General features: G+C 50.7%; 2 protein-coding genes and 1 pseudogene across 3 annotated transcripts in view; 1 reads left to right on the top strand and 2 right to left on the bottom strand.

Moving 5' to 3' along the window:
- The window catches only part of TSPEAR (thrombospondin type laminin G domain and EAR repeats), a gene marked incomplete at both ends in the record, with an annotated part of 162,195 nt that overhangs the window by 54,941 nt on the left and 79,706 nt on the right, over positions 1-27,548 (bottom strand). Inside the window, one exon of the mRNA XM_080797667.1 lies at positions 4,139-4,359. Coding sequence (XP_080653793.1) covers positions 4,139-4,359 — 221 coding nt within the window. The remainder of the gene's footprint in view (positions 1-4,138; positions 4,360-27,548) is intronic.
- On the top strand, positions 15,073-15,665 carry LOC308349452 (annotated as a pseudogene). Its single transcript has one exon. The product of its transcript is annotated as an uncharacterized misc_RNA (transcript).
- Positions 22,731-23,597, bottom strand: LOC308339212 (uncharacterized protein; the record flags this gene model as incomplete). Its single annotated transcript, XM_080797675.1, has 1 exon — positions 22,731-23,597. One exon carries the CDS (start codon positions 23,595-23,597, stop codon positions 22,731-22,733), a length of 867 nt encoding a protein of 288 aa, XP_080653801.1.

Raw genomic sequence — 27,548 nt, 5'->3', positions numbered from 1 at the left:
AGTTATAGGCCAATATCCCTGACAAACATGGATGCAAAAATTCCCAATAAGATACTACCAAACTGAATCCAACAATACATTTAAAAACATTCACCACAATTGAGTGGAATTTATTCAAAATAAAGGATGTTTCAGTATTTGCAAATCAGTGTGACACACCGCATCAACACGAGAAAGGATAACGACCATATGGTCATTTCAGTAGACACAGTGAAAGCATTTGACAAAGTACAACATCCATTCATGACAAAAATCCTGAACAAAGTAGGGATAGAGGGAACATACCTCAACACAGTAAAAGCCATATAAAAAAATCCACAGTGAACATCATATTCAATGGGGAAAAACGGAGAGCTCTTCCCCTAAGGTCAGGAACAAGACAGACATGTCCACTCTCACCACTGTTATTCAACATAGTGCTGGAAATCCTAGCCTTAGTAATCAGACAACAAAAGGAAATAAAAGACATCTGAATTGGCAAAGAAAAAGTCAAACTTCCACAATTTGCAGACAACATGATATTCTAGAAAATCCAAAAGACCCTACCAAAAAAACTGCTAGAACTTGTTCATGAATTCAGCAAAGTGGCAGGATACAAAATCAATGTACAGGTCTGTTGCGTTACTACACACTAATAGTGAAGTAGCAGAAAGGGAAAACAAGGAATCAATCCCATTTACAATTGCACCAAAACCAGTAAGATACCCAGGAATAAACCTAACCAAAGAGGTAAAAGATCTGAAAACTATAGAATACTTATGAAAGCAATTGAGGAAAGGCATACCATACTCATGGATTGGAAGAACGAATAACAATGATATGTCTATACTCCCCAAAGCAATCTACACATTTTACACAATCTCTATCAAAATACCAAAAACATTTTTCACAGACCTGGAACAAACAATCCTGACATTTGTTTGGAGCCACAAAAAACCCTGAATAGCCAAAGCAACCCTAAAATAGAAAACCAAAGCTGGGGACATCACAATTCTGGATTTCAAGCTGTCATCATCAAGCTGTCATCATCAAGACTGCTTGGTGCTAACACAAAATAGACACATAGATCAGTGGAACAGAATAGAAAATCCTGAAATAACCCATAACTCTATGGTCAACTAATCTTGGACAAAGCAGAAAAGTACATCCAGTGGAAGAAAGACAGTCTCTTCAACAAATGGTGTCCAGAACACTGGACAGCCACATGCAGGAGAATGAAACTGGACCATTTCCTTACACCACACACAAAAATAAAGTCAAAATGAATGAAAGACCTAAATGTGAGACCTGAAACCATAAAAATCCTGGAAGAGAACACTGGCAGTAATTTCTGTGACATCAGCCATAACAACATGCTTCTAGTTATGTCTCCTGAGGCTAGGGAAACAGAAGCAAATATTAACTATTGGGACTTCACCAAAATAACAAGCTTCCGCACAGTGACGGAAACAACCAACAAAACTAAAACACGACCTACGGAATGGGAGAAGATATTTGCAAATGACATACCTGATAAAGGGTGAGTATCCAAAATCTATAAAGACCTTGTAAAACTCAACACTCAAAAAAACAAACAATTCAATCAAAAAATGGGCAGAAGACATGAACAGACATTTATCCAGAGAAGACACCCAAATGGCCAACAGACACATGAAAAGAAGCTCACCATCACTCATCATCAGGGAAATACAAATCCAAACCACAATGAGATCCCACCTCACACCAGTCAGAATGGCTAGAATCAACAACACAAGAAACAACAGGTGTTGGTGAGGGTGTGGAGAAAGGGGAACCTCGTGCACTGTTGGAGGGAACGCAAGCTGGGGCAGCCATTCTGGAAAACAGTGTGGAGGGTCCTCAAAAGGTTAAAAATAGAACTGCCTTACGACTCAGCAATAGCACTACTGGGTATTTACCCCCCGACCCAAAACAAAAACACTAATTTGAAGGGACACAGGCATGCTGATATTTATAGCAGCATTATCCACAATGGCCAAACTATGGAAACAGCCAGGTGTCCATCGACAGATGAATGGATAAAGAAGATGTGGTACATCCACAATGGGATATCACTCAGCCGTAAAAAAGGATGACATCTCACCATTTGCAATGACATGGGTGGAGCTAGAGGGTATTATGCTGAGCAAAATCAGTCAGAGAAAGACAAATGATCTCACTGACATATGGAATTTAAGAAACAAAACAAACGAGCAGAGGAACAAAAAAAGAGAAAGAGAGAGGCAAACCAAGAAAGCCTCAACTCGAGAGAACTCACTGATGGCAAAGGGAGGTGGGCGGGGGCTGGGGAAATAAGGGTGGGGAGTCAGGGGGCACCTGTCCTGAGGGGCACTGGGTGAGGTTCGAAGTGTTGAGTCACTGTATTGTTCATCTGAAACAGTTACGACTCTCTATGTAACTACCTGGAATTTAAATAAAAACTTTAAAAAAATACTCCTTAGCGGCCCATGTATAGAAACGTTTCTCAGAACAGCCCTCATATACAACCAAAAACCCGTGGTGTCATTTACACGCTTGAGGGCTTCACCACAGTGCCCTTCACTCAATACACACGTATGTATACGTGTAAATGCACACGTATAAAATGGGTTTCTAAAATTTTTGTACATGGGACTCCTGGGTGGCTCAGTGAGTTGAGCATCTGCCTTCGGTTCAGGTCATGATCCAGGAGTCCCGGGATCGAGCCCCGCCTCAGGCTCCCTGCTCAGCGGGGAGTCTGCTTCTCCCTCTGACCTTCCCCATCTCGTGCTCTCTCTCTCTTTCTCTCTCTCATTCTCTCCCTCTCAAATAAGTAAATAAAATCTTTAAAATAAATAAAATTATCGTACATTTATTGAAATAAGCTCAGTGTTATTGCATTGACAGAACGTGTTCAAGACAACATAAATAAAGTCACGTGTATAAAAGATGCTTGCGGAGTGACACAATTTGAGTCCCCCGGGCAGTGTCCCCTCAGGGACAGAATGTGCTCCCCACACACGCAGCCCTTAGTACCCTCTATGGAGGCCCTGGGGTAAATGGTCCTGAAACACCAGCTCCGCATAAATGCCACTGAGCACCGTGGAAAATCAAGAGGAAGAGGACAGCAGAGCCAGCCCTGCGGGCAGTTCCCACGTGGGAGTTGTCCACAGAATGGAGTTCACGCATCCAAATACTGGACTCGTGCTCAGGACAGTAGCTGACAAGATGAGAAGTGGAATTTATATAAAACAGAAGAAAATGGAACACATAGGACAGGGAAAACACAATGACTGGAAGAGAAAGTTCAGCAGTGGGGCACCTGGGTGGCTCCGTGGGTTAAAGCCTCTGCCTTCGGCTCAGGTCATGATCTCAGGGTCCTGGGATCGAGCCCCGCATCGGGCTCTCTGCGCAGCGGGGAGCCTGCTTCCCCCTCTCTCTCTGCCTGCCTCTCTGCCTATTTGTGATCTGTCTCTCTGTCAAATAAACAAAATCTTAAAAAAAAGAAAGAAAACTCAGCACAGCCAAAGGCACGAACAAGAGGGCTTTCGCAAGCGACGTCCGCAGAGCACAGTGGGCAGCATTGCCTTCCCGGGAGCAAACCAACAAGGAGGGACAGGATTAGGGCCGAAGGGCTTTCCTTCCTTAGCTGAGGATTCTGACTCGGTCACAGACCTTTGACAGGCACCGTCCCAGGCCCTGTGGGGAAGCAGCAATGGGCATCCGTGGCCCCTCACCTTTGGGGGTGTCCAGCCGAGTGGGGGGACAGGAATGTTAGCTGCACTGGGGTGGACAGGACTGCAAAGCACAGGTAATAGGACCCCAAAAGGCACCCTCTTGTTATTTGATCGCCTGCTTTCCCGAGGAAAGACGTCAAACTAGGAACTCCAAGCCTCATCCCTAGCCTTTGACAGGTCAGCCCGCCAGAAGATACGGTCGCAGGAATTACCGGTGTAAACACCGAGCAACGGTCCCACAGCTCTGCTTGCACAGTTGCTGTGATGGGGATCTCGCTACCTATCGGGATGGCCACCCTTGACCCCAAAGATATCCTGGAGCCCAGGAACAGTGCCCGGCCACAGTCCAGGTCAGCCGTGCCCGCTGCGTGCTCAGGCGGTGAGGATGTAGCGCAGGAACGTGGGGAGTAAAGAGTGTCACTGACCTTCGGGGGAAGATTGGGAACTTTCAAGGTTATGACGATCGAAAATTCTTCAGGGAAGAGGTCACATCGAAAGAAAATCCTTGATGCAGGGAAGCTCATGGCGTGGGGGGCGGCGGCTGAGAGCTGGAGTCCTTGCACGCCGTGGGCCTGTGTCACCCTGATTCCGCCCGCGGCGCCGTGTGCAGGGACGGCCTCTGCCAGGATGTCCAGGGGGCGCAGGTCTGTGTCGGGGAAACCACAGGTAGGTTATGCAGGCCCCCACAAGTCTCCCCTTTACCAGCGGGGAAGCTGAGGCCCTGAGGGTCAACGATGCACATGTAGTGCCCCCCACCCCGGGTTTTGCCCAGAAGGGGCCACACTTGTACATTTCGTGGCATGCTGTTTCCCAGTCAGTGGCCATGCGCTGTGTTGAGCATGCGAGGGGAACGAGGACGGAGGGGTCCCTGGCCCGGCCCCAGGGAGTGCCTGCCCTACAGGAGCCAGGCTCCATCAGTCCAGGGACCCCGAGTGTGGCATGCCCTGTGCTCTCAGCAGGCTCCGTGATGCGTGTCCCCACGTGCTGTGGAAGGGTGTGGCTTCTGGTGTGACCTGCAAGCCGCCCTGGGACTGGGCCCCACTCCTCGTGCCCTCCTTAGAGAGACAGATACACCCCTGGAGAACCTCTGCCTTACAGTTCAAGGTCATCAGAACATAGCTGACGGGCTGGCCTGGCCTCAGCTGAGGCCAGACGATGGGAAGGGAAAACAGGGAACCCAGACGGCGTCTGTGGCCCGAGGAGGCATTTCTGGACCAGCTCGAGGGGCCCAGCCTCTAGAAAGGAGGTGCTGGCTTGGGGCAGAGCCCACGGCTACGGCTTGGACCCTGCCCGACCTGGCCACTGCATGCCTGGCCGTGGCCTGGGGTGAATGACCAGGCATGCAGGAATGAAGTAGGCATTCCCGAAGCCATTCCCCTCAGACACAGGGACCCTGCTAAGGCCTGGGTCAGACACGGGGGTGCTGGGCCCGGAGCCCACACTCAGTCCACGCTATGGCTGGGTCAGCAAGGCCAGCAGGCCCTGTGGCGATGACAGTGGAGGCTGACCTGAGGTCCAGTGTGGTCCGTCAGACATCCCACCCTCCCCCCAACAGGAGCCATAGTCCTCAACACGAGGAGTCCTTCTAGGAGGAAGCAGCCTCCCTGGACAAGAGACCTGTGACCGCGGCCCTCGAGGGCTTCCCGTGCTGACACAGGCCACGTTGCACCGGTCTGGGGCATAGTGGCCTGTGTCCTCTCCTGAGTGTGTGGCCTGTAAGGGACGGACACTACGGCACCTCCGTGTTCCCAGAAGTGTGTGGTCAGCCCCTGGTATACAGTAGTTGCTAACTAAGTATGACAGATGGCTAATATTTGGGGGCGTTTGCCAGCTTGCAGGTGCCCCCATGGGCTAAGTTCATCCCCTCTACGCCCTTGCCCAGGCTGGTGTGGCTCAGAGGATGGGACTGAGTCCCTGCCCCCGGGAAGACCCCTAAGGCCTTCATCAGTGGACAGACTAAGGACACCCAGCCCTCTGCTGTCCAAATGTGGGCACAGACAACAGGTGACCAGGCAGGGTGGGGAGCTCCTTCTCAGCGAGGCAGGGGAGCACTGCTCCTCCTCAGGGGCCTAGGTCACATGGCTGCCCACAGCAGTCACGTTGAACCAGACCCCATGGTCTGGGGCAGACACTGGCCCACAGCTCTCCGGCAGCCCACAGAAGAATCCAGAAATCCCAGGAACTCCCTCCGTTAGGGGTCAAACTAGTGATCTTCCTTGAAGCAACAAGGGCTGTGGCCCCAGCGGGTGTGGGGGTGACATGAGGACAACAACCCGATTTTTGCAAAAAGTGGAGTCAGGCTGAAGCATGAGAATGGCGGGTGGCCATCCCTGTGGCAGAGGGGCCTCTGAGACACGAGGGCCCTTGCCGGTCAGCAGGTGGTCCCCACCACTCCCGGAGGACAGAGCCGGCTGAGCTGGGAGCCCCTACCCCCTCCTCAGCCAGGCCTGCCCCTTCAGCACTGCTCGCTGCTGGGGTGAAGGCATCGGAGGCAGCCAGCGGGTGTGCTGCATAAAGGTGGTGGGGCGAGGACAAGCGAGTCACCACGCAGAAGGTAGAGTCTATTTCCCCTCCCTTAAATCAAGGGAATTTAAGAAGGAAAACTGTCTCTGAAACGAGTGCAGAGGACAGGCCCACAAGTGCACAGAAGAAATAACCAGACGGCATATAAAGTGAGTGGCTGGTGTGGGGTCGGGGGAGGCGTGGGGTGGGGGACACCCTGAGCGGGGCTGCAGGGGCTGCCGCACAAGGAACCGGCTGGCCGAGCACCAGGAGGCGGGCAGGGCGGAGGAGTCAGAATGATCCACACCGCTACCTTAAACACCCCCAGCGGGAACCGGGCAGGGCTGCGTCCCCAGGGACTCACAGGACAAGAGCCAGAGGCAGCAAGCGCCCTGGAGACCACAGACCCGCCCAGCCTGGCCAACCGCAGGCAAGGAGGGCCACCGAGATCACAGCTGCCAATCCCAGTGACTGGCTGCAGGGTACAGAGAGGGTCACCAGCAAGCCTTGGGTACAGCAGGGGACACTGAGATCCTTCGGGAGAGGGGCGGCGACAAGGACGGGACCTGCCCATGTGTGCCGTGCACCCTGTGCAGTGGAGAAACAGCTCGGGGAGGGAGGTGAGCAGCCCCCTGCTGATCTCAGCTGGAAGCCTGTGCACAGTGTGGGGGCCGATGGGGGGGTGGGGGCCAGCGGGGGGGGGCAGCAATGTCGGGAGGACACGTCTGATGACCTCTGAGAGGGCTGAGAGGAGACGTCGGCATATTCGCGTTGCCGTCATTACTTATGTGTTACAAAGCGCAAGCAGAGAGCGCGGAGAGGGGACCAGGGGAGTGGGCGCTGAATGCAGCGGCTCCCTGGAGCAGGTGGCGGGGGCGCGTCGCACTCGTGGGAGAAGGGTCTGCGCCCGCCAAGGACAAGGGCGCCCCCGGGGCAGGGGTATGTGTCGGCACGGGTCCCAGACCAACTCTAGAGAGGAAATGGGCATCTCGAGGGAAGCCTGTGCTCCGGGACCCAGACTCGGACGGGGCCTTGGGCTGGACAGCCCCGGGGGTCGGATTCTGCATGCTGCAGGGTCTTGACTGGTCAGGGTCCCTGCAGCGTGTGGGGCTCTAAGGAAATACTAGGTCCTAAATTCACCCTCAAAACGCTGAGAGGCGCTGCGGCCAGTGGGCCGTTTCAGCTGAGGCTGCACCAGGGTTTGGCCCCTCATCCAGGACGTGCGAGTCCACCCCCAGCCCCTGGCAAGCGCCCAGAGGTGCCGCAGCCTGGCGGAGCCCTGGGGCACGGCAGCACTAGCAGCAGGGGAACCCTGAATCCGGCTAATCCCGGGAGAGCCTCTCCCTCCATTGTTTGATTGAACAGAGCCTTCCTGGTTGTCCTCCCCCAGCCCCACCCCTGCCGTTGCAGCCCATGCAGATGAGCCGGCTTTGCTCTGACAGATGCCTGGTCGTCAGCATCCGGTTCCCACCTACGCCTCGTCTGCGGGCTGCACACACAGCTGGAGGGTTTCCCAGCTTAACATGGGTGGAGAGGTGTGCACCTCCCTGGAAACGCTCCTGCTGGATGCAGGGATGAGGGGTGACCGAGTCTACAAAATCAGAGCCACTGGGAGAAAGTCAGACGGTGATGAAGCCCTGCAGGTTTATTCTAATCAGTTAGACACGCAGTCACTGCAGCGGCTGTATTCAGCTGAGAGGCTGTATGCACGAGCAGAGCCTGGCTGGGCCACCTACCAGCTGGCCTCCGCACCAGCCAGCCTGGAAGCCATCAGCCCCAAATAGCCGGCACTTGGCCAACAAGGGACCCCTTCCCTCACCCTTAACCAATCACGTGGGGGGGCCACCTCGAGGTAGCTACCTGCAGCTTCCCCACACCACAGTCCCTGTGGGGCCCATATGAGCTTCTCTCTTTCCACTAGAAGTTCTCTCCCTTCCCTGCTTTGAGCAAACCCGGGGCTAGTGGGGTACCGCCTGTTTCAGCCAGCTTGGAGTAAACAGCCTTTGCCTCTCATTTAGGTGGTCTCTGTTTATTCTACAAAGGCTTTTTGAAAGGGCAGCTTCAGAAACTCCTTTTGTCCTCAAGGTCCTTGTAATTCAGCAGAAAGATGTGGTGGGAACCACAAATACACAAACTCGAAACTCGCTACATGAGAGGTCCTAAAACAGCCTCAAGGTCTTAAGGTCCGGGCCACAATCTTAGAGGTGTGAGTAAACAGACCTCTCAGAGTCTCAGTTTACTTGTCTGTAAGATGGGATGGTGGTGATGTCCCCCGTCAAGGACCCAGCTGAGCTGCCAGATGTTGGGGGAGCCAATGACAGCAATGCAAACTGGCAGAAGCAGTGAAGACTTCAATCACCCACTGCAGTAGTGTGAGCAAGAGGCTAAAGCCACAGGAAGCACTGACCTTCCACCCCCATGTGGTGGGGGTCATGCCTAGGAGCCCAGGACAAAAGTTTCCCATGGGTTGATGAGCCCTGGGGCCCAGGAAAGAGGAGGAGGGAAGGCTGGGCATGGAAAAGTACCGGGTACTGAGTCAGAGTGGGGAGGGGAGGAAAGTAGCTTCCAGGCGCCCTACAAGGAGGCCTCTGATGGAGGTGCCAGGGCCACGAATGCAGACGGTCCTCCGAGGGGGGCTGGCAGACCTGGGTCCCTGCTGCAGTTCCCCCAGGAGGGCAGTGCCTTGGCTGTGTCCCAAGCATGGTGTGTGGTGGGGCATCCTGTGTCCCCCGCTGGGTGACGCCTTTGTGATTGCCCGTGGCCGGGCCTGATAGATCACGCATAGGATTTTTGACTGGAAGCCAGGCTCTTTGTGCCCCACAACTGTTCCCTGGGAAGGCTTTCTATACTGAAGCCCATCAAGACCCAAGTTATTTGGAAGAAGCCACCTGCGTTGGCTGGATGTGCAGGTGTGAGGCACAGCCCCTAAGCCAGGTGGACTGCACGCTAGCAGGTCTCCAAGAAGGGGTTCCTCCACTGGGGTGGGAAGGGAGGCAGAACTAAATGGCCAAGAAAATCCTCCTTACTCTGTGGGTTTCACTGATTTAAGTTGTGTTCCCAGGGCCCAGGAGGGGTTTATTTCCAGGAATTTAGGTTAGGATATCATAAAGGTTGCCCTGTGGGACAGTAAGACTAAAAGCATAGCCATCATCACAAAACACGCAAGTTCAGGCCCAAGAAGAGGCACGTGGACTCATGGAGAGAGGAGATGGAGAACCTGAACACCCACAGTCAGCAAGTAGTCCGTGCAGGTCATGGGGGGACAGGTCATTGAGGGAAGGTGATGGAAAAGCTGGCTGTCTGTGGGGAGCAAACCAGGCTGAACTCCTCCCCAAACAGGATATACAGTGTACCCCTCCAGGAGCGGTGAACAGTGCAACTTCCAAGTTAGAGGGAGGGTTGGGAGCCACCTTTGTGACTTTGGGGTGCAGGTGATTCCCCAAACAAGCTCAACAAACACAAATAATGAGAAAGAAGCCAGTACACTTGCTCACATCATAACAAGAACTTCTGCTCAGGAAGGACACGATGGGTAAGGCCAGTAGTCCCAGGACAGAATGAGAAAGGTGTTTGCCATATCATGAAAGGTACAGAAGGAACAGGGAACCCCTGAAAACCAACAAGGAAAATATAAGAACAATCCTCAGAAGGAAGGAAGGAAGAAAGAAAGAGAATAAAAAGGCAACCTAAAATAGAAGAAACCCAAAGGGTTCACATAAGACAAAATGCTCAAGTCAACATGAGTCAGAGAAATGCAAACCAAAACAGTAACAAGACACCACTCTTCTCCTACTACACTGATTTAGAAAGGGAAATAGGAAAACGACGTGAAGATAGACCACACATGGGAAAACAACTCCTGTCCCTTTTGTGTGTTCTTTCCTGCTTTTCTTAACTTGTTTTAAAGGAAGTCATGGAACATGAACAGATTGGCACACTGGGCTTTGAGCGGGGCTCCCGGACTCTCTGGGGCTGCAGCATGGGTGCATCTGAAGCTTGGGAGGCAAAGGCATTGGGCGATCAAGGCACTGAAGCCTCAGGGAGGCCCCAAAATGGCAGTGACACCAAGAATCACCTCGCAGAGACGTAATAGAGTGCTTTGTGGCCAGCCCGTGCTGTGCCCTCTACACACATCAATGCTTTTAAATTCATACTTGTCCACCTAGGTCATCTGTCAAAGTCAAAGTGTTCTCAGGGTGCACAGCACTCCCCAAAGGGTCAAGCAGACAGTATGGCAAGGACCGTGGCCTTGACGCCTAGCTCTCCTGGGATGTGCTGTGTCCTGCAGCTTCTGTCATGGGCCTTTCTGAGGCTCAGTCTCCTCATCAGCAATAGGGTATGGTATCTTCCTTTCTTGTAGGGCTCCAGGAGGGACTGAAAATACTGTGGGGCAGGCAGAAGTTGCTCCCCAGAAATGGACAGCCTCACAGTAACTGACTTGGAAATGGACGGCCCAGCCTCATGATGCAGTCAGCTCTGTGCCAGGCCACATTTTAGGTCAACTATTAACTTCCCACATGAGCTTGTGGGAGGATCTGTGTTTGCCTGCAGGAATGCAGGCTGCCAGGGCTGGCTAAGCAGGACCCTTGAATAAGATCCAGGTGGCTAGTACACAGCTGATGTTAAGTTTACTTTACGTAAATCAGCAAAAGGGCACCTGGCGGTGTGCCTTAATCAGCTGGCACAGAAAAATCCACACACAGTCTGGGAATAAGTCCACTTACTGGACTCACACTTGCCAGCCCAAAACCAGAACCTTCCTTTCTCACCTTTCTTGAATGTTGTCCACTATGTATAAGAAGTGCCTGGCCTCACTGGGCACATGGACATTCAGGAGGCAAAAGACAGTGCATGCATCTGCAGACCACAGGGCTGGCATGGGGACAAGGGGGCTTCATCTGAGCTCTTCCCAGGACAGGATGCTCAGCTGCCCTCGGGGTCCCGCCCACAGAACTTGTCTCTAATGATCCAAAATGCCACCTCTCAGTCTTCTCTGCCAGGAGCTGAAAGTGGGGAGAGGAGAAGATGAAGCGCGAGTCCCCACCCCAGGGGATCTTTGTAATAAAAACATGACTCTCTCCTGCCAGGCATGATTATCTCAGCAATCCAGCCAGCTTTCCATGTTCCCTTATCTCACGTCCTCCTGGCGAGTGAGAACAGGAACAGAGGATGAATCTGGCTCTAGTGGCCTCGGGCTGCAGGATGTGGAAGTCCAAATGCTCAGCACCTAGAGGTTTGCCTGCCTGCCAATCCCATTGTGTGAGAGTCCCATTGCCCTTCAAATATGTGCACTGAATCCAGGGATTATGGAATCGGAGCCAGCAAGGGCCAATAGATCAGGCTGGTGGGGGCAGCGAAAGGAGAAGGAAGTTTATAGTAGTAAATGCTCCCATTAGAAAGGAAGAAGGGTACCAGATCAACCCTCTAAGCTGTAACTTAATAAACTTGAAAATGGAAGGATAAGTCAGTGTAATTGTACGTAATATAACTCAACATAACAAGAAAACAAGAAAAACAGAGGAGATCAGTTGAAACCAAAGTTGATTCTTTGAGAAGATGAATAAAATTCATGAAATTCCAGCCAGATTGACCGGGGGGGGGGGAACAAGAAGAAATAATTTACCAATATCAAGAACAAAAGAAGGGATATTACCAAATATTTTTCACAAATTAAAGAATAATGAGGGACTTCCACAAGCAACATTATGCCTTCTATTCAAAACCTTGTGTGAAATGAACCAGCTCCTCAGTAGGCACTATGTTAAAGAAGAAACAGATGGCCAGGGAGTCCTATACCTATTAAGGAAAACTCCAGATTCTCAGGAGATTCTCCTAAATATTTAAAGAAGACCAAATACTGACTCTACACAATCTTTTCTAGAAAATAGAAGAGAAGGAAATACTTGGTAACTTTTGTCAAAACTGAAGACATTGCAACAAAAGAAGACTACAGATTGATAGCCTCGTAAAAATAGACATGCAGGTCCCGAATAACGTATGACAAACCAAATCCAACAACATGTGTAAAGGAAAATACATCACAACCAAGTGGGGCTTATCTGGGACTTCAGGACTGGTTGAACATTCATTTTTATTTTTATTTATTTATTTGACAGACAGAAACAGCCAGAGCAGAAGCACAAGCAGGGGGCGTGGCAGCAGAGGGAGACGCAGGCCTCCCGCCGAGCAGGGAGGCTGATGCGGGGCTCGGTCCCAGGACCCTGGGATCATGACCTGAGCCGAAGGCAGACACTTAATGACTGAGCCTCCCAGGCGCCCCTGGGTGAATATTTTAAAAATCAATTAATGTAAGTATATGGCGCCTCTCTGTACTGGCTTTGTGATTTCCTGTACATCTCTAATTATTTCAAAATAAAAGGCTTTAAGAAATCAATTAATGTAATTCACCATATTAACAGACTAAAAAAGAAAATTATATAATCATCTCAATAAATGCATAAAAGCATTCCATGAAATCCAAAGTCCATTTATGATATAATCTCTCAGTCACAAGAAACAGCTTTTTATCCTGAGAAAGCTGATCTCGACAAAACCTCAGCTACCACCACCCAGCAAGCCCAAAGACTGAATGTCTCCCCCTGAGTTCAGGCACGTGTCAGCACACACACAAGCATTTCCTTGCTCTGCCCACTAAAGAAGTGACACCCCAGCAGCCTGAGCACACCTAGCTCCAGATCGTGGTTTCTAAACATCATCATCCACTAGAAGGAGCAGGGCTCCCTGGAGAAGTGGTTGATCCCAGGAATGGGACGGGGAGATTTCCAGGGGAGCTGGAACCAAATGTGAGATGTTGGGGAGTTGCAAGCATGCTGAAAGTACAGGAGCCAAGTGAAGGAGGTCCCAAGGCTCAAAGCTGGAACCAAGTGAATAAGAAAATAATGATGATACTGGATTATTACTCAAATAATAAAACAAATATTCTTTAGTTGGTAATGAAATAAAATAAACCAGAACAGGTAAATACATGAAGGAAAAGGGGCATCTCCTCCTTGTAGATGAATTTCAGTTAATGAGTGGAGGTGGAGTAGGGAACTAGAAACTCACCATCAGAACAGCACAGTGAGAATGGTCTCTAACATAACATACTAAAGATAAAAAATAAAAAATAAAAAATAAAAAAGAACCTCACAGTGACCTTGCTGCAGGCATGGCCCACAGAGGGACGCTAAAACCATTAGACCAACATGACTGCAGAAACAGGATACTTGCAAAGTCTCGTAGAATCTCCCCCCACCACAAATATTTATTAATTAAAAAGGGGACAAATAACCATATCCCCAGTGACAAGACACAGCAACAACATGTGCCCCTGCTTCACTGGGCAAGTTACTTCTGTGGGATTCGTCCCCAAACATAATAACCTCACTCTAATTGTGAGGAAACCTCGGACAACCCCAAATTTCTACTACGCACATGACCAAGGCTCTTCAAAAGTGTCAAGACACAAAGGATAAGGAAAAACCAAGAAACTGTCTCAGACAGGAGAAGAGTAAGGAAACCTTACAATGCACATGGGGACCTGGACCAGAGAGGGGACATTTGTGGGCAATGGGTCTGTCCTCTGGTGAACAGTAATGTGCCAATGTTGATTTCTAAGATTTGTCACTGATCTATGGATACGTAAGATGTTCCTAGAGGAAGCTGGGTGAGGGCGTGTGTAAACACTGTACTCTTTTCACAATTATTCTGTAAATGACACAAAGGCTCCTCCCTCTGCCAGGAAGACTGCTGTGTGTCTGTCTGCTGCCCTGTAAATGACACAGTGTCCCATGAGCTCAGCCATGCCGGGACAAGCAGAAGATGTGCAGGTGTGGCTGGTCTGTCATGCCACGTGCCACCTGTGCCCCATCTTTCACCAGCTGTGGACTGCAGTCCCCAAGAAAGGAGGCCTGCTTCACCTTTTTTTCCATCCCAGATCCTGGCCTTGAGTCTGCTTCAGAGCAGGTGCTTGCTCAGAGTCGAATTGTGTCCCAACCCCAGTACCTGCAGAAGTGACCTTATCTAAAAGATGGTCATCACAGATGACCAAGATACAATGAGGTCACTGGGGGAGAGGTGTCCCAACCCAGTACAACTGGCATCCTTGTAAAATGAGAAAACATGGACGCAGACAGGCACGCAGGGTGGATGCATGAAGGCAGAGACAGGGAGATGCTTGTACAAACCAAAGAACCCCAAGATGGCCAGAAAACCCCCAAAGCCAAGAGAACATGGAACAGATTCTCCATCACGGCCCCAGGATGAAACAACCCTGCCAATCCTTGATCTCAGACATCCAGCCTCCCAATGATGGATCTCTGCTGTCGAAGCCCCGTCTGCGGTTAGCCACAGGACACTGACTCGGCACAGCATACAAATCATGACTCATCACCGTTACACGGAAACCAAGTAAGCCTCCAAGCACAGAGGCAGTTGACGGTGCTCAGCCAGCGGAGCAGTCCACCACAGTGCTCACCTGGACCTGGGCCTGGGACCCAGCTCCCAACACCCAGGTATGCCACCTGGGCCCCCAACGACCCCACTAAAACAGCAAGAAACCTGCATGCCACCCCCGAGCTTGCTTTCTAGGACTAAAACCAGTTAGAGATCCCAGATCAGTTTCCAGAGTTTTGTGAGCTAAGCAGGGACTCCAGGACATGAAACAGCTGTGGCTGGTTCTGTAGGACCTGGCTCTCGGCACCAAGGAGGGGAGCTCCTGGGGAGACTAATGCCGGATAGCACAAGCCAGAAGGGTATGAAGAGAAAGTCAGGGTACCTGGCACACACTCACTTTCACACACTCGCTCACACATTCACACTCACACTCACAGCCTCCTCCAGCCCCACTGCCCCTACCATGGCCATGTCTACCCTGTCCCTCTGCTCTAGCGACCAGAGCTATAGCAGCCGTGTTTGCCTGCCCGGCTCCTGTGACTCCTGCCCCGACTCCTCCTGGTGACAGGTGGACGTCTGCCCAGAGAACTGCTGCGAGCCCTCCTGCTGTGCTCCCTCTGCTGTGGCCCCACCTGCTATGAACCCCCCTGCTCATCCCCCACCTGCTGTGCCCCCACCTGCTATGAGCCCACCTATTGCGTCCCCACCTGCTGTGAGCCCCCAGCTGCTGCACCTAGCTTCCTGCCTGACCCTCATTGCACCCCTGCGAGCTGTGGGTCTAGCCCCTGCTAATCAGCCTGCACCAGCTCCCGCCAGCCCTCCTGCTGCAGCTCCTCCCCCTGCCAGGAAGACTGCTGTGTGTCTGTATGCTGCACCCCTGTTTGCTGCAAGCCCGTATGCTCTGGGCCCTCCCCCTGCTCAATCCCCTCCTGCCACCAGTCCAGCCTCTGTTCCCTGTCCTGCTGCAGACCCTCCTCCTGCCTGTCCCTACTCTGCTGCCCCGTGTGCCCAGCCTGCCCCACACCCACCTTAGCCCAGAAGTCCTGCTGCAGATGAGATACATCCCCCACCCCTGGAGCCAGCTGAGCTCAGGTCCTATCCAGTGACTGTTCTTGACCCGTATTAAGGGGCTGCCCCACTGAGGACAGGGGCAGGTCCCACCTGGAAGCTGATCACCATGTCCTGAATTGTTCCAGCACATGGACCATTCCTCATGTCTGCTGGTCCAGTCTGCTGTTGAGCTGCAGACATAGACAAACCAAACATCCACACTCAGTGCTGCGGCCCTAGAAAGGTCTCCTAGAAAGTCCCCATGGCAGTGGCCTCCCCTCCCTATCTCTCACCCTGCATGAGGGTCAGCCCAGCCTCCACCCACCTGTCTCTGTGTCCTCACCTCAGTGACCCATCAGCTGTCTCTGGATGCACTTAAGGAAACTGACCAATAAACAACCAAGACCAACCAGAGCCCTGGCTCCATGTGTCATTATTCCCCAGCCCAACCACACGTCCACTTCCGCCCTCTGTACATAACACTGCCATCCTGCAGGACCCTGTGTGGCTTCCTGTGACTCCCTGGTGTCCCAGCTGGGCAGCAGAGGGTGGGGATGGGTATTGCAGCCCTTTGGCCCTTGGGGCCATCCTGGGCCCATCCTCCTTGACTTGCCCTGTCACTCCTCACAATGCCCATTCAATCGGGATTAGGATCTGCTAGATCCATGTTCTCCCAGAGCATTTCTAAATGCCCTCCTAACTTTGAAATTGGCATTTTTCATCTCTGTATTGTCTAAAATCTTCTCACACGCTCCACTGATATCCCTGGCATGGTGTCAGCAGCACGTGCTGAGGGGTGTAATCAGTTACAAGGTACAGATCCCTCCCAGAAGTCACATATTAATGATCATGCTAAACCTGCCTGAGAATAAAGCCTCCTCTCAGTCTGCCATAACAACACATAAAAGCAAGCACAGAAGCATCACAATCGCCAAGCCGATCCGCAAGTGGTAAGTGTCGGACAGAGCAAGACCCGTCACTCCTTAAAGGAAGGAGAGAACAGACAACATTCACTGGTATTACACTATTATTTTATTGAAACCCAGCATCCAATAAAAAATTGGTGGACACATTGTTAAAGATTTCATTAATTTTGGGGCTGGAGGAGATTATGCTAAGTGAAATGAGTCAAGCAGAGAAAGTCAATGATCATATGGTTTCACTTATTTGTGGAACATAAGGAATATCGTGGAGGACATGGGGAGATGGAGAGGAAAAGGGAGTTGGGGGAAATAGGAGGGGGAGACGAACCATGAGAGACTGTGGACCCTGAGAAACAAACTGAGGGTTTTAGAGAGAAGGGGGATAGGGATGAGCTAGCACAGTATTGGGTATTAAGGAGGTCATAGATTGCATGGAGCACTGGATGTTATATGCAAACAATGAATCTTGGAACACTACATCAAAAACTAATGTCACTGTATGGTGACTAACATAACAAGATTTTTAAAAGATTTTATTTATTTATTTGAGAACACCCATGCACACATGCATGCACACAAGTGGGGGCAGGGCAGAGGAGAAGGGAGAGGGAGAGAGAATCTCAAGCAGACTCTGCACTAAGTGTGGAGCCCAACACAGGGCTCCATCCCACAACCCTGACATCATGACCTGAGCCAAAAGCAAGAGTTGGGACGCCCAACTGACTGAGCCACCCAGGTGCCCCAAAATTACTAGACACATTAAGAGGAAAAACCTAACTCATAATCCAGAGGCAAAACAGATTATACAAACAAACTCAGAAACGACAATTGCTGAAATTAGCAGACAAGGTAGTTAAAACAATGATGATAAATGTATTCATGGATTTCAAGGAAAACATGAACACAAAGAAGGAGAAATGTAAGATACAAAAGAGAACTAAATGGAACTCCAAGAGCCAAGAAACTTAACAATAAAAAAGTTAAAGGATGTGGGATTGGGAGGGAGACAAACCATAAGAGATTTTTAATCTCACAAAACAAACTGAGGGTTGCCGGGGAAAAGGGGGCTAGGGATAAGGTGGTTGGGTTATGGACATTGGGGACGGTATGTGCTATGGTGAGTGCTGTGAAGTGTGTAAACCTGGCGATTCACAGACCTGTACCCCTGGGGCAAATAATACATTATATGTTAATAAAAATAATTTTAAAAAATTAAAGGATGAATTTAAAAGTAGAATAAAAACTGCAAATGATCAGTGACCTAGGAAACATAATCACAGAAATCACCCAAACTGAAAGACAGTAAGAAAAAAAAATTAAGTTAACAGAGTGTCAGGGATCTGAGGAACAATATTAAATGGTCTAACATAAATATAATTGGGGTCCCTGAGGAGAAAAAGTCAGGGGTGGGAGAGACAGAAAAATATTTAAAGAGATAATGGCCAAATGTTTTCCAAATTGGATGAAATTGAGAAGTATATAGAAAACTTGAGAAACACTATACACTAACCTGACCTTACTGATATGTATACAATATTCCATCCAACAACAGTGAAGTTGAATTCACATTTTTTTCAAGTGTACATGGAACATTCACCAAAATAAATCATATCCCGGGTCATAAATCCAGCCTTAATATATTTAATAGGATTGAAATCATACTGAGAATGTTGTTTGACCACAACAAAATCAGAAATCATGAACAGAAAGATATCTGGAAAATCAAAAACTATTTGGATATTAAATAACGCTCTTCAAAATAATCCATGAATCACAATGGAAAATTGGAAATATTAATAAAATAAAAATAAACTTTATAGAATGCAACTAATACAGTATACAGGGGGAAATCTATAGCCTTAATGATTCATAATAATAAAGAAGGAATCCATCAATTATCTGAGGTTCTACCTTCAGAAGCTACAAAAAGAAGCACATGTTGAATCCAAAATAGGTAGAGGGAAGGAAATAATTGAGAAGTGTAGAAATCTAACAAACAGAAAATGGACAAATGAGAAAATTAATGAAACCAAGGGGCGGGGGGTGGGGGGTTGGGAGAGCCAGGTAGTGGGTATTAAGGAGGGCAGGTATTCCATGGAGCACTGGATGTGGTGCAAAAACAATGATTTCTGTTACACTGAAAAGAAATTTAAAAAAAAAACAAGTCTAATTTTTTAAAAGATCACCAAAATTAACAAATTTCTACATTAACTACTCAAGAAAAAGAAATGAAAATAAAATAAATAGACAACATCAGGAATAATGAAAGGGCTATTGCCCCAGATTCTACAGACATTAAAAGAACAATAAAAGAAGAAGGCAACTCTTGATGCTGACACATTCAGCAACTTAGGTGAAATGGACAAGTAACTGGAAAGATATATTCATAGAAAAACTCATACAAGAAGAAATAGAAAACCAAAATAGCCCTCTATCAATCGAAGTAACAGAATTATAGTTAAGATCCTTCCCACAGAGAAAATCCCATGCCCAATCCTAATATGTAAAACTGCTAAACGCCCAACTTTTGTATCAACGTGGATAGGACTGGAGGAGACTATGCTGAGTGAAATACATCAAGCAGAGAGAGTCAATTATCATATGGTTTTGCTTACTTGTGGAGCATAAGGAATAACAACGGAGGACATGGGGAGATGGAGAGGAGAAGTGAGTTGGGGAAACTGGAGGGAGACGAACGTGGAGACGAACCACGAGAGACTGTGGACTCTGAGGAAAAATCTGAGGGTTTTGGAGGAGTCGGGGTGGGAGGTTGGGTGAGCCTGGTGGTGGGTATTAAGGAGGGCACGGACTGCACGGAGCACTGAGTGTGGTGCATAAACAATGAATTCTCGAGCATGGAAAAGAAATATAAATAAATAAATAAATAAATAAATAAATAAAATTATTTTAAAAATTCCTAAGTGCAGTTAGCAAGGTCACAGGATACAACAACACACAAAAACTGATTAAATTTCTACATAGTAGCAATGAGCACTTGGAAATGAAATAAACACACCATTAACTAAAACACTGGAAAATAAAATAATAGAGAAGCTTAATATATGTACAAGGTCTATGTATTAAAAATGATAAAGTATTGAAAAAAAGTCATCCAAAATGATTAGAAATAGATTTATAATTATGAATGGAAAGACTCAATATTGTTAAGATGTTAATTCTTCACAAATATACCTGCAAGTTTAATGCAATTCCAATAAAAATCCCAGCAAGTTCTTCTTTAGAAAATGATGAGCTGATTCTAAAATCGATACAGAAATGTAAAGGAGGGGCGCCTGGGTGGCTCAGTGGGTTAAAGCCTCTGCCTTCGGCTCAGGTCATGATCTCAGGGTCCTGGGATCCAGCCCCACATCAGGCTCTCTGCTCAGCAGGGAGCCTTCTTCCCCCCACCCCACTCTCTCTCTCTCTCTCTGCCTACTTGTGATCTCTGTCTGTCAAATAAATAAATAAAATCTTAAAAAAAAAAAAAAGAAATATAAAGGATCTAGAATAGCCAATGAATTTTGAAGAAGAAAAGTGGGGTCACCTGGGTGGCTCAGTCGGTTAAACATCTGCCTTTGGCTCAGGTCATGATCCCAGGGTCCTGGGATCGAGTCCTGCATTGGGCTCCCTGCTCAGCAGGGAGTCTGCTTCTCCCTCTCCCACTCCCCCTGCTTGTGTTCCCTCTCTATCTCTCTCTCTGTGTCAAATAAATAAATAAAATCTTTAAAAAAGAAACAGAAACAGAAAAAATGGAATCGGATAACTAGCTGCTTGATTTCAAGACTTCATGTAAAGCTGCGTTGGTGGAGACCGTGTATTATTGATACAAGAACAAAGGCTGAAGACAGGACACAGCAGGGTCCGGAACTAGACCCACACACAGACAGTCGATAGATTTTTTGGCAAGGGTCATTCAGTGGGTAAAGGATAATCCTCTTACTAAATGATTCTGGAACAACCAACAGCGGATTCAAAAATTAACTAGAAAGGGATCCTAGAACTTAACATAAAAGTTAAAGCCATAGAATATTTAGAGGTACGCATAGGACAAAAGCAGCGTGACCCTGGATTTAGGCAGATTTCTTAGCACCACTGAAGAAAGGGAATTCATTGAATTTAATCAAAATTAGAGATATCAGCTACTGAAAAAATGCTGCCAAGAAACTGAGAAGTCTGGGCACAGGTGGGGAAATTTGCAGTGTACACGTAAGGTAAGTGACCGGCCCTGGAATGCGTGAAGAACACTTACGGTGAGCAGGAAGACAGGCAATCTGACTGCGGGGCAGTGGGCAGAGGACCTGAGCAGACAAACGGGGATCCGGAACCAGAAGCTGAGCCACCCCGCACAGCAGCCGGCAGGAAGACTAGTGTCACCACGCGCACCGCACTTGCACGCGACCCAGCAAGCCCACCCTCTGGTGTTGGCGCGAGAGCGAGGGCAGCACGCGGAGTAGGTGCTCACAGCTGCTTCCGTCATAACCACTAAAACCTGGAGACACCCCAGATGGACTTCAACAGGTGAGTGGACAGCTGTGATCCCCCGTGCGATAAAACACCACGTGGCAATTAAAAAGGAATTCACTATGAATATCTGCAACAGAAGAGGCAAGTGGACAAAGCCGGTCACGAAGCTTGCCTGTTGCACGCTTCTGTCCCTGGGACGCTCCAGAAAAGGTCAACCTCGGCAGCACCGTGGAGCCCCTGCTGCCAGGCAGCCGGCGGGCATGGAGGCTGGGGACGAGGGGAAACCTCTGGCAGGAGGGGAAGCTGACAGCTCCTGACCCCAGCGGACGTAGCAAGATGCAGACCCTCCTCAAAGCTCATCAAACGGTACAGTGAGACAAGGCGCGTCTGGCTATATGTACATTGGACCGGAAAGCTGAGTTTAAACTGAGGAGTTAGTTAAAACACTGCTAGGGGTGGGGAAGGGTTTGGGCAAGGAGCTTGTAGCTGGTGGGGAGTGTGGCGTGGGCAGGAGGCGGCTGGGGTTGCGGGGACAGAGACAGAGCCAGGGGAGACCATGGGTTCCCTTTGTGGGTCCCGGCCGCGGACAGCCACGGGGAGAGGGGGCTCACGGGCAGGCAAGGGAGGGTTCGGGAGGGGTGGGCGGGGCCACTGGCCACTGCTCGCAACAGTTCTGGAACCCTGGGGGGTGATCTTGCTGGATGCCCCCGCCCTTGTCCACCAGTGTCCTCACGCGACATCACTGTCGTCCTGACATCTGAGCAGCCCGCTGTTCACAGCAATTCAAGGCCTGACGGTTTCTCGGTTCTCAGGGAAGGCCCCGCACCAGGCGGAGTCCTGATGTACCAGATGGTGGCCTTGAGAGTCCCGCCCAGGACGGGATCCTGGGGGTCCTGTCACTGACCCGTAATATTTTGTTTCAAACCTAGTTGCTTTCTTTGGGACCTTGGAGCAGTGCCTCCCCCGCGCCACCACCTTTCTGCTAAATGGGGACCGCCCGTGGGAGGACCCCAGGGGGGCCCTGGGCCCATAGGGGCTGTGCTGCTGCAGCCCCCAGGCCGGCTCGTCTGGGGCCGGTTTGCCCAGCTGGGGCAGTGGGTGGAAACGGCCAGGGGCTGAGAACCCCCAGACCATGACCCGTGTGCAGGCGGCAGCCTTAGGAAGCCCTGGGCACGCAGGGTCCAGCAGCCCTGGCCTTCCTGGGCCGGGGCGTGCCTCCCACCCCGGGGCCTGCCCTGCGGGATGTCTCAGTCCCCCATTCCTAGAAATGTTCCCAGATGGAAGAGACCAATGTCTGCTCAGACTCCTGGAGCCCCCACCCCCATGAGGGTCGGATGAAAGGAAGCAGATGCGCTGGTGAGTGAGTTTATTGGGGTGTCTGAGCAGGCGCCGAGAGGTCGGCAGTTGAGGCCACGGGACCCGAGCCGAGAAACTGGGAGGGTAGGACGGGGGACCCAGAAGGGGTGGAGGCCCCTCCTGGGAGCAGGAGCCCTGGGGAGCAGCGGGGGCAGCGCTCTTGGGAGCTATGAGGTCAAGGTCAGGTCAGCGGAGTGAGGCATGGGAGACCCTGTCCTGGGTGTGGGCAGCCACCGAACAGGTCAGGCCCGGACTGAGGGGGGCTGGGAGGACCACCGTCACTGGGTGGGTCCTGAGCCCAGCTGGCCCCAGGGGGAGACGGGCCCCGTCAGCAGCAGGACTTCTGGGCCGAGGAGGGCATGCAGCAGGCCTGGCGGGAGCCCACAGGGCGGCAGAGCAGGGACACGCAGGAGGCCCGGCGGCAGCAGCTGGGCTGGCAGGAGGAGGAGGGGGCACAGCAGGAGGAGGCGGGCACGCAGCAGGCGGGCCTGCACACGGGGCGGCAGAGCAGGGACACGCAGGAGGACGGTCTGCAGCAGGACGAGGAGCAGGGGCTGGGCTGGCAGCAGGAGGAGGGCCCGGAGCAGACGGGGGTGCAGCAGACGGGCTTGCAACAGACTGGGGTGCAGCAGACAGGGGTGCAGCAGACGGGCTGGCAGCAGTCTTCCTGGCAGGGGAAGGAGCTGCAGCAAGAGGCTTGGCAGCTAGACTGCTGGCAGCAGGAAGAGGCTGAGCAGGGGGAGGTCTGGCAGCAGACAGGGGTGCAGCAGACGGGCATGCAGCAGACGGGCTTGCAGCAGACAGGGGTGCAGCAGACGGGTTTGCAGCAGACGGGCTTGCAGCAGACAGGGGTGCAGCAGACGGGCTTGCAGCAGACAGGGGTGCAGCAGACTGGGGTGCAGCAGACAGACACACAGCAGTCTTCCTGGCAGGGGGAGGAGCTGCAGCAGGAGGGCTGGCAGGAGCTGGTGCAGGCTGGTTGGCAGGGGCTGGACCCGCAGCTCGCAGGGGTGCAGATGAGGGTCAGGCAGGAGGGGGCACAGCAGGGGGGGGCACAGCAGGGGGGCTCGCAGCAGCTCTCTGGGCAGTCGTCCACCTGCCAGGAGTCGGGGCAGGAGTCACAGGAACCGGGCAGGCAGACGCGGCTGCCGTAGCTCCGGTCACTGGAGCAGACGGACAGGGTGGATGCGGCCATGGTGGGGACGGTGGGGCTGGAGGAGGCTCTGAGTGTGAGTGTGAGTGTAGTGTGAGTGTGAGTGTGTGAGTGTGTGTGTGTGGTGCATGAGGCTGACGGCTTTTATACCCTCCTGGCTGTTGTCTCCCAGGCCCCCAGCAGGCTCTAGTTCCGGCTCCCAGGCCACGTTGGTGTTTATTTGCCGGGATATTGTCTGGCTCATAAAACTCCTGGAGCAGCTGACTCCGGAGTGTCTCATTGTGTCCCGGGGAGCAGGAGTCCCAGCCCTGGTTATCAGAGCAGGGGATGGCGGGTATAGGGCAAGTGTCGCTCAGCCCCGAGTACCAGCAACCCAGCCTCCTCTCAGGAAACAGCTACATTCCCCCCTTTATCCCTGTGCCTGTCTCTCGGTCTCATTGCCCCTTATTCTCTCTCTGCACACACATGTGCACACACACAGTGCATTCTCATTACATAGTCACTAGGTTCTAGAAAGTCACCAAAAACACTGAATTAGCAAATCTGGGAACATGGGACCATCGCTCCCACGTGAATACGGGGTTGGGTCCCTGCAAGCTCTGGTCAGATTTTCAGCAACCCTCAGTACATGGTGGGTTAGATGTGTGTTTCTGTTTAAAGCGACTTATTTATTAAATACTTGAGATACATTTTATTTAACAGTGGACTCCCTGCCAAGAGTACCTTCAGTCACACCTGAGCAAGGCTTATCAGATGCGGATTTTCCCCATAAGGCACGTGAGCCCTCTTGTGCTCAGAACTCTAGAGGTCCAGCACTACGCCTGGGGCCACTTTCACCAGCAAAATCACGGCATAAAGCACAAAAAGCGACATGAAGTGCGAGGTCAGGCTTACAGTCTGGGGGCTGACATGAGAGGCAGAGACTCATTCCACCTCAGCTGGGAACACGTGTCTGCTTCTTAAATTTGGAGCCGTCTGCACATGTCCGTGAATGACCATGCATGCATTGTGAATACTGATTTGGGGTTACAAAGAAATTTTAGTGAGTAGGTGAATCACAGATAAAGAACTCATGAATAATGAAAATTGACTTTGTCATCTTTCTCTGTACACGTACTCATATGTGTATAATGTACATTTTAAAAATACACATTGTATCGTAATCTACCCACTCTGGTTTTTTGTAACTTAATGTAACAATGGAGCTCCTTTCCCATGAATACATAAAGATGTCTCCTTGGTTAGGGCTTCACAGAATCTCACATTGTCCTCTGTATCTGTCTGTATGTTTCCCATCTTTGTGCTTCCAAACTTCCTGTGCCCTTATATTTAGGATCTAGTTCTTAGAGTTAGTATGCAGGTTTTCCATTTTTGTCAGACTCTTTATTTTATTTATTTGTAAATTGAAATATTTTATTTGATACTTGACATTTAATTTCAGTATTGATAGTTGGGTTTATATCTGCAATCTGGTTGTATGTTTTCTGTTTGTCTAAAATGTCTTATGTTCCTTTTACAAACTATTTCCTGACTGCTTTGGGGTATTTTTATTATTTATCTGCCTCGTCCCATTCATTAGTCATTGTCTGTGGTTTCATAACTGTCTCAGAGGTCAGCCCAGAGGCTAGAGCGTGCCTTCCTAAGATGGTCAAGTCTGATGGGCATGGGTCCATCCGGTGCATGGGCCACTTCTGGAGCAACCCTGAGACCCCAGCACACTTCAGCTCCTCCCCCTGCTTGTGCTGCACCATTCATCTCTACTACAGTGTAGAGCCCACAGGAAAGTGTAAATATAATAAATAGTATAACATTGCGAAGGGACATGTGGGCCAGTTTCCACTCTACTTGTACTGTTGTCTATCCTTTCAGGTTCTCCTCCATTTTCCTGCACTTCTGCCCTCCGGCCATCCTACCTGAAAGCTTTCTGGGGCAGCGACTTCAAAGTGCATCTTCTGGTGAGGACTCCACACCGCGTTTGCTGGTCTGGTGATGTTTTGTGGCACCTTCACCTCTGATCGGCGTTCTTGGGGAGCTCTGTTCCAGTTCTGCAGTCATTTCGTTTAGCCCCTTAAAGATGCCGTCCCATTTCCCGCTGTCCGCCCCCCATGCTGCTATGACAGCCACTGATCGGTTCATAAATGTCAGTCCTGTGTTCTCTTCAGTCAAAAATTTCTACTTGTTTCTTCGTCTATGTTTCAGTTTTACAATAAAGTTCTCCCTCCTTACACCTATTTCCCTGATCACTTTCAACACAATTCTCTCGAAAGTCTGTGTCTGATTAACTCCAACACTGTCATCTCAGGCTTGTTTCTATCATCTGTTTGTCTCTTGACATGACTGTTATTCTTGATTGAATGTTTGACATTGTCAAAAACTCTCGCAGCTCTGGATGAGTTTCTCTCCTTCCGAAGAGTTTCGCTCTGGCTGGCGGCCTGGGTGGGGCAGAGGACTCATACCAATGTGCGGGTTCTCCCCTCCTGGGGCCAAGCTGTCCTGGGGTCTCACCTGAGAGTGGCTCCTCCTTGGCCAGTCGTCAGGGTTATGAGTCTCCCTGGCAATGAGGCTGCTGAAGCTCTGCTTGGGTTTTAAGGGCTTTCCGTGGCTTTCTTAGCACCTTTCCTGTGTAGCATAAAAATCTGGCAAACGCCTTGAGATTCAGCCTGCAGCTCTGGAATTCCTCTTGGGGACTGCCATCTCCCTGGGGTCTTGACCCCTTGGGTCCATGTTGCCTCTGTAGTTGCAGACTCCCGTGGAACTCTCTCCACCCTCCCTGAGGTTTCCCGAAGCTCTGCCAGCCTCTCTACATGCCGGTCACTTCCCCCCACACCCCACAGCAAGATTCATCAGCTGCACTTCAGGAAAAGCCGTTCCGAGATGCCAGCCTGCCTCTCTGACATCGCCCCTCTCCACATGTTGGCCCTCAACACTCAGTCTCATCAGCAGCCTTCAAAAGCTCTGCACAGACATTTTTGTATCTTATCCAGGTTTTGGGGCCATCCTCTGCCGGCATACCTCTATCTAACAGAGGCCGCCACATCATAGACAGCAAATATCACCCTCTCCTCTCCCCTGCCAAGCACTTCTAGCTTACAGATTAGTTCCTGTATCTCCAGAAGGGCCAGAAGCTGAACCAGGCTCAGATCTACACCAGTTTTATAACTCAAGGCATACAGAAAGACAACTCGGCCACAGTTTAGTTGAATTCCTAGAACCCTTTTCTTCCCCAGCATGGACGTCCTCGTAGGTGAGAGGCCTGGGGTGAGAACCTCTTCTGGAAACAGAATGGCCAGGAAGGGTGAGAATCAGAGGCCCCAGATGCAGCAGGGGCAGCACACGCTACCCTCATGCCCCCAGAGCCCCACCGCTGGGGTGTGATGCCACTCCTCTGGGCCCCGTGCTGCTGAACCCATTCTTCACTATCATCATGGGGCACCAAGCACCCACCCCCCCTGGCTGACAGGCCTCCACGGGGTCATGACCCGTGCATTCTCCAGCTCGACACTGTTTCCAGCACGTGAGGGGCTGGCTCCATAGTGAATACATTCATGCTTGGAAGGTAGAAGGACCAGGGAGGATGGAAATTTATTTAGCAGAGGGAACCAAAACCACTTGGTGGCCACTTGGATATTCTTTGCAGAAGAAAGGAAGGGGTTTGGATGACCTTCAGGTTTCTGGCTGGAGTGACCCAAGGAATTTTTCAGTTAACTGTCAAGAAAATCAATGGGAGACACGGAAAAGCATTGCTTTTCCTATGAAGGCTTTGTGGGAGCCACACTTCCTGCAGGCGGGAAATAGGGCGCTCCAGTTTGTACTCAAGGTGTGCAGGGTTTGGGTGTAAGAAGGCCATGAACATGGCTCGGTGAGTGGTCAGGCAGAAGTGGCCCGCATGGCCACCCGAGGACATGGAAAGTGTGGCCACCTGACTGCTTGCCACCTGCACGTGCCCTCAGGGGAACTCCCCACACCAGGGAGAGGACCAGGGAGTCACAACCG

The sequence above is a fragment of the Martes martes genome (genome assembly GCF_963455335.1).
Source record: "Martes martes genome assembly, chromosome: 1".
NCBI lineage: Eukaryota > Metazoa > Chordata > Mammalia > Carnivora > Mustelidae > Martes > Martes martes.
This window is presented reverse-complemented; position numbering and strand designations above follow the sequence as displayed.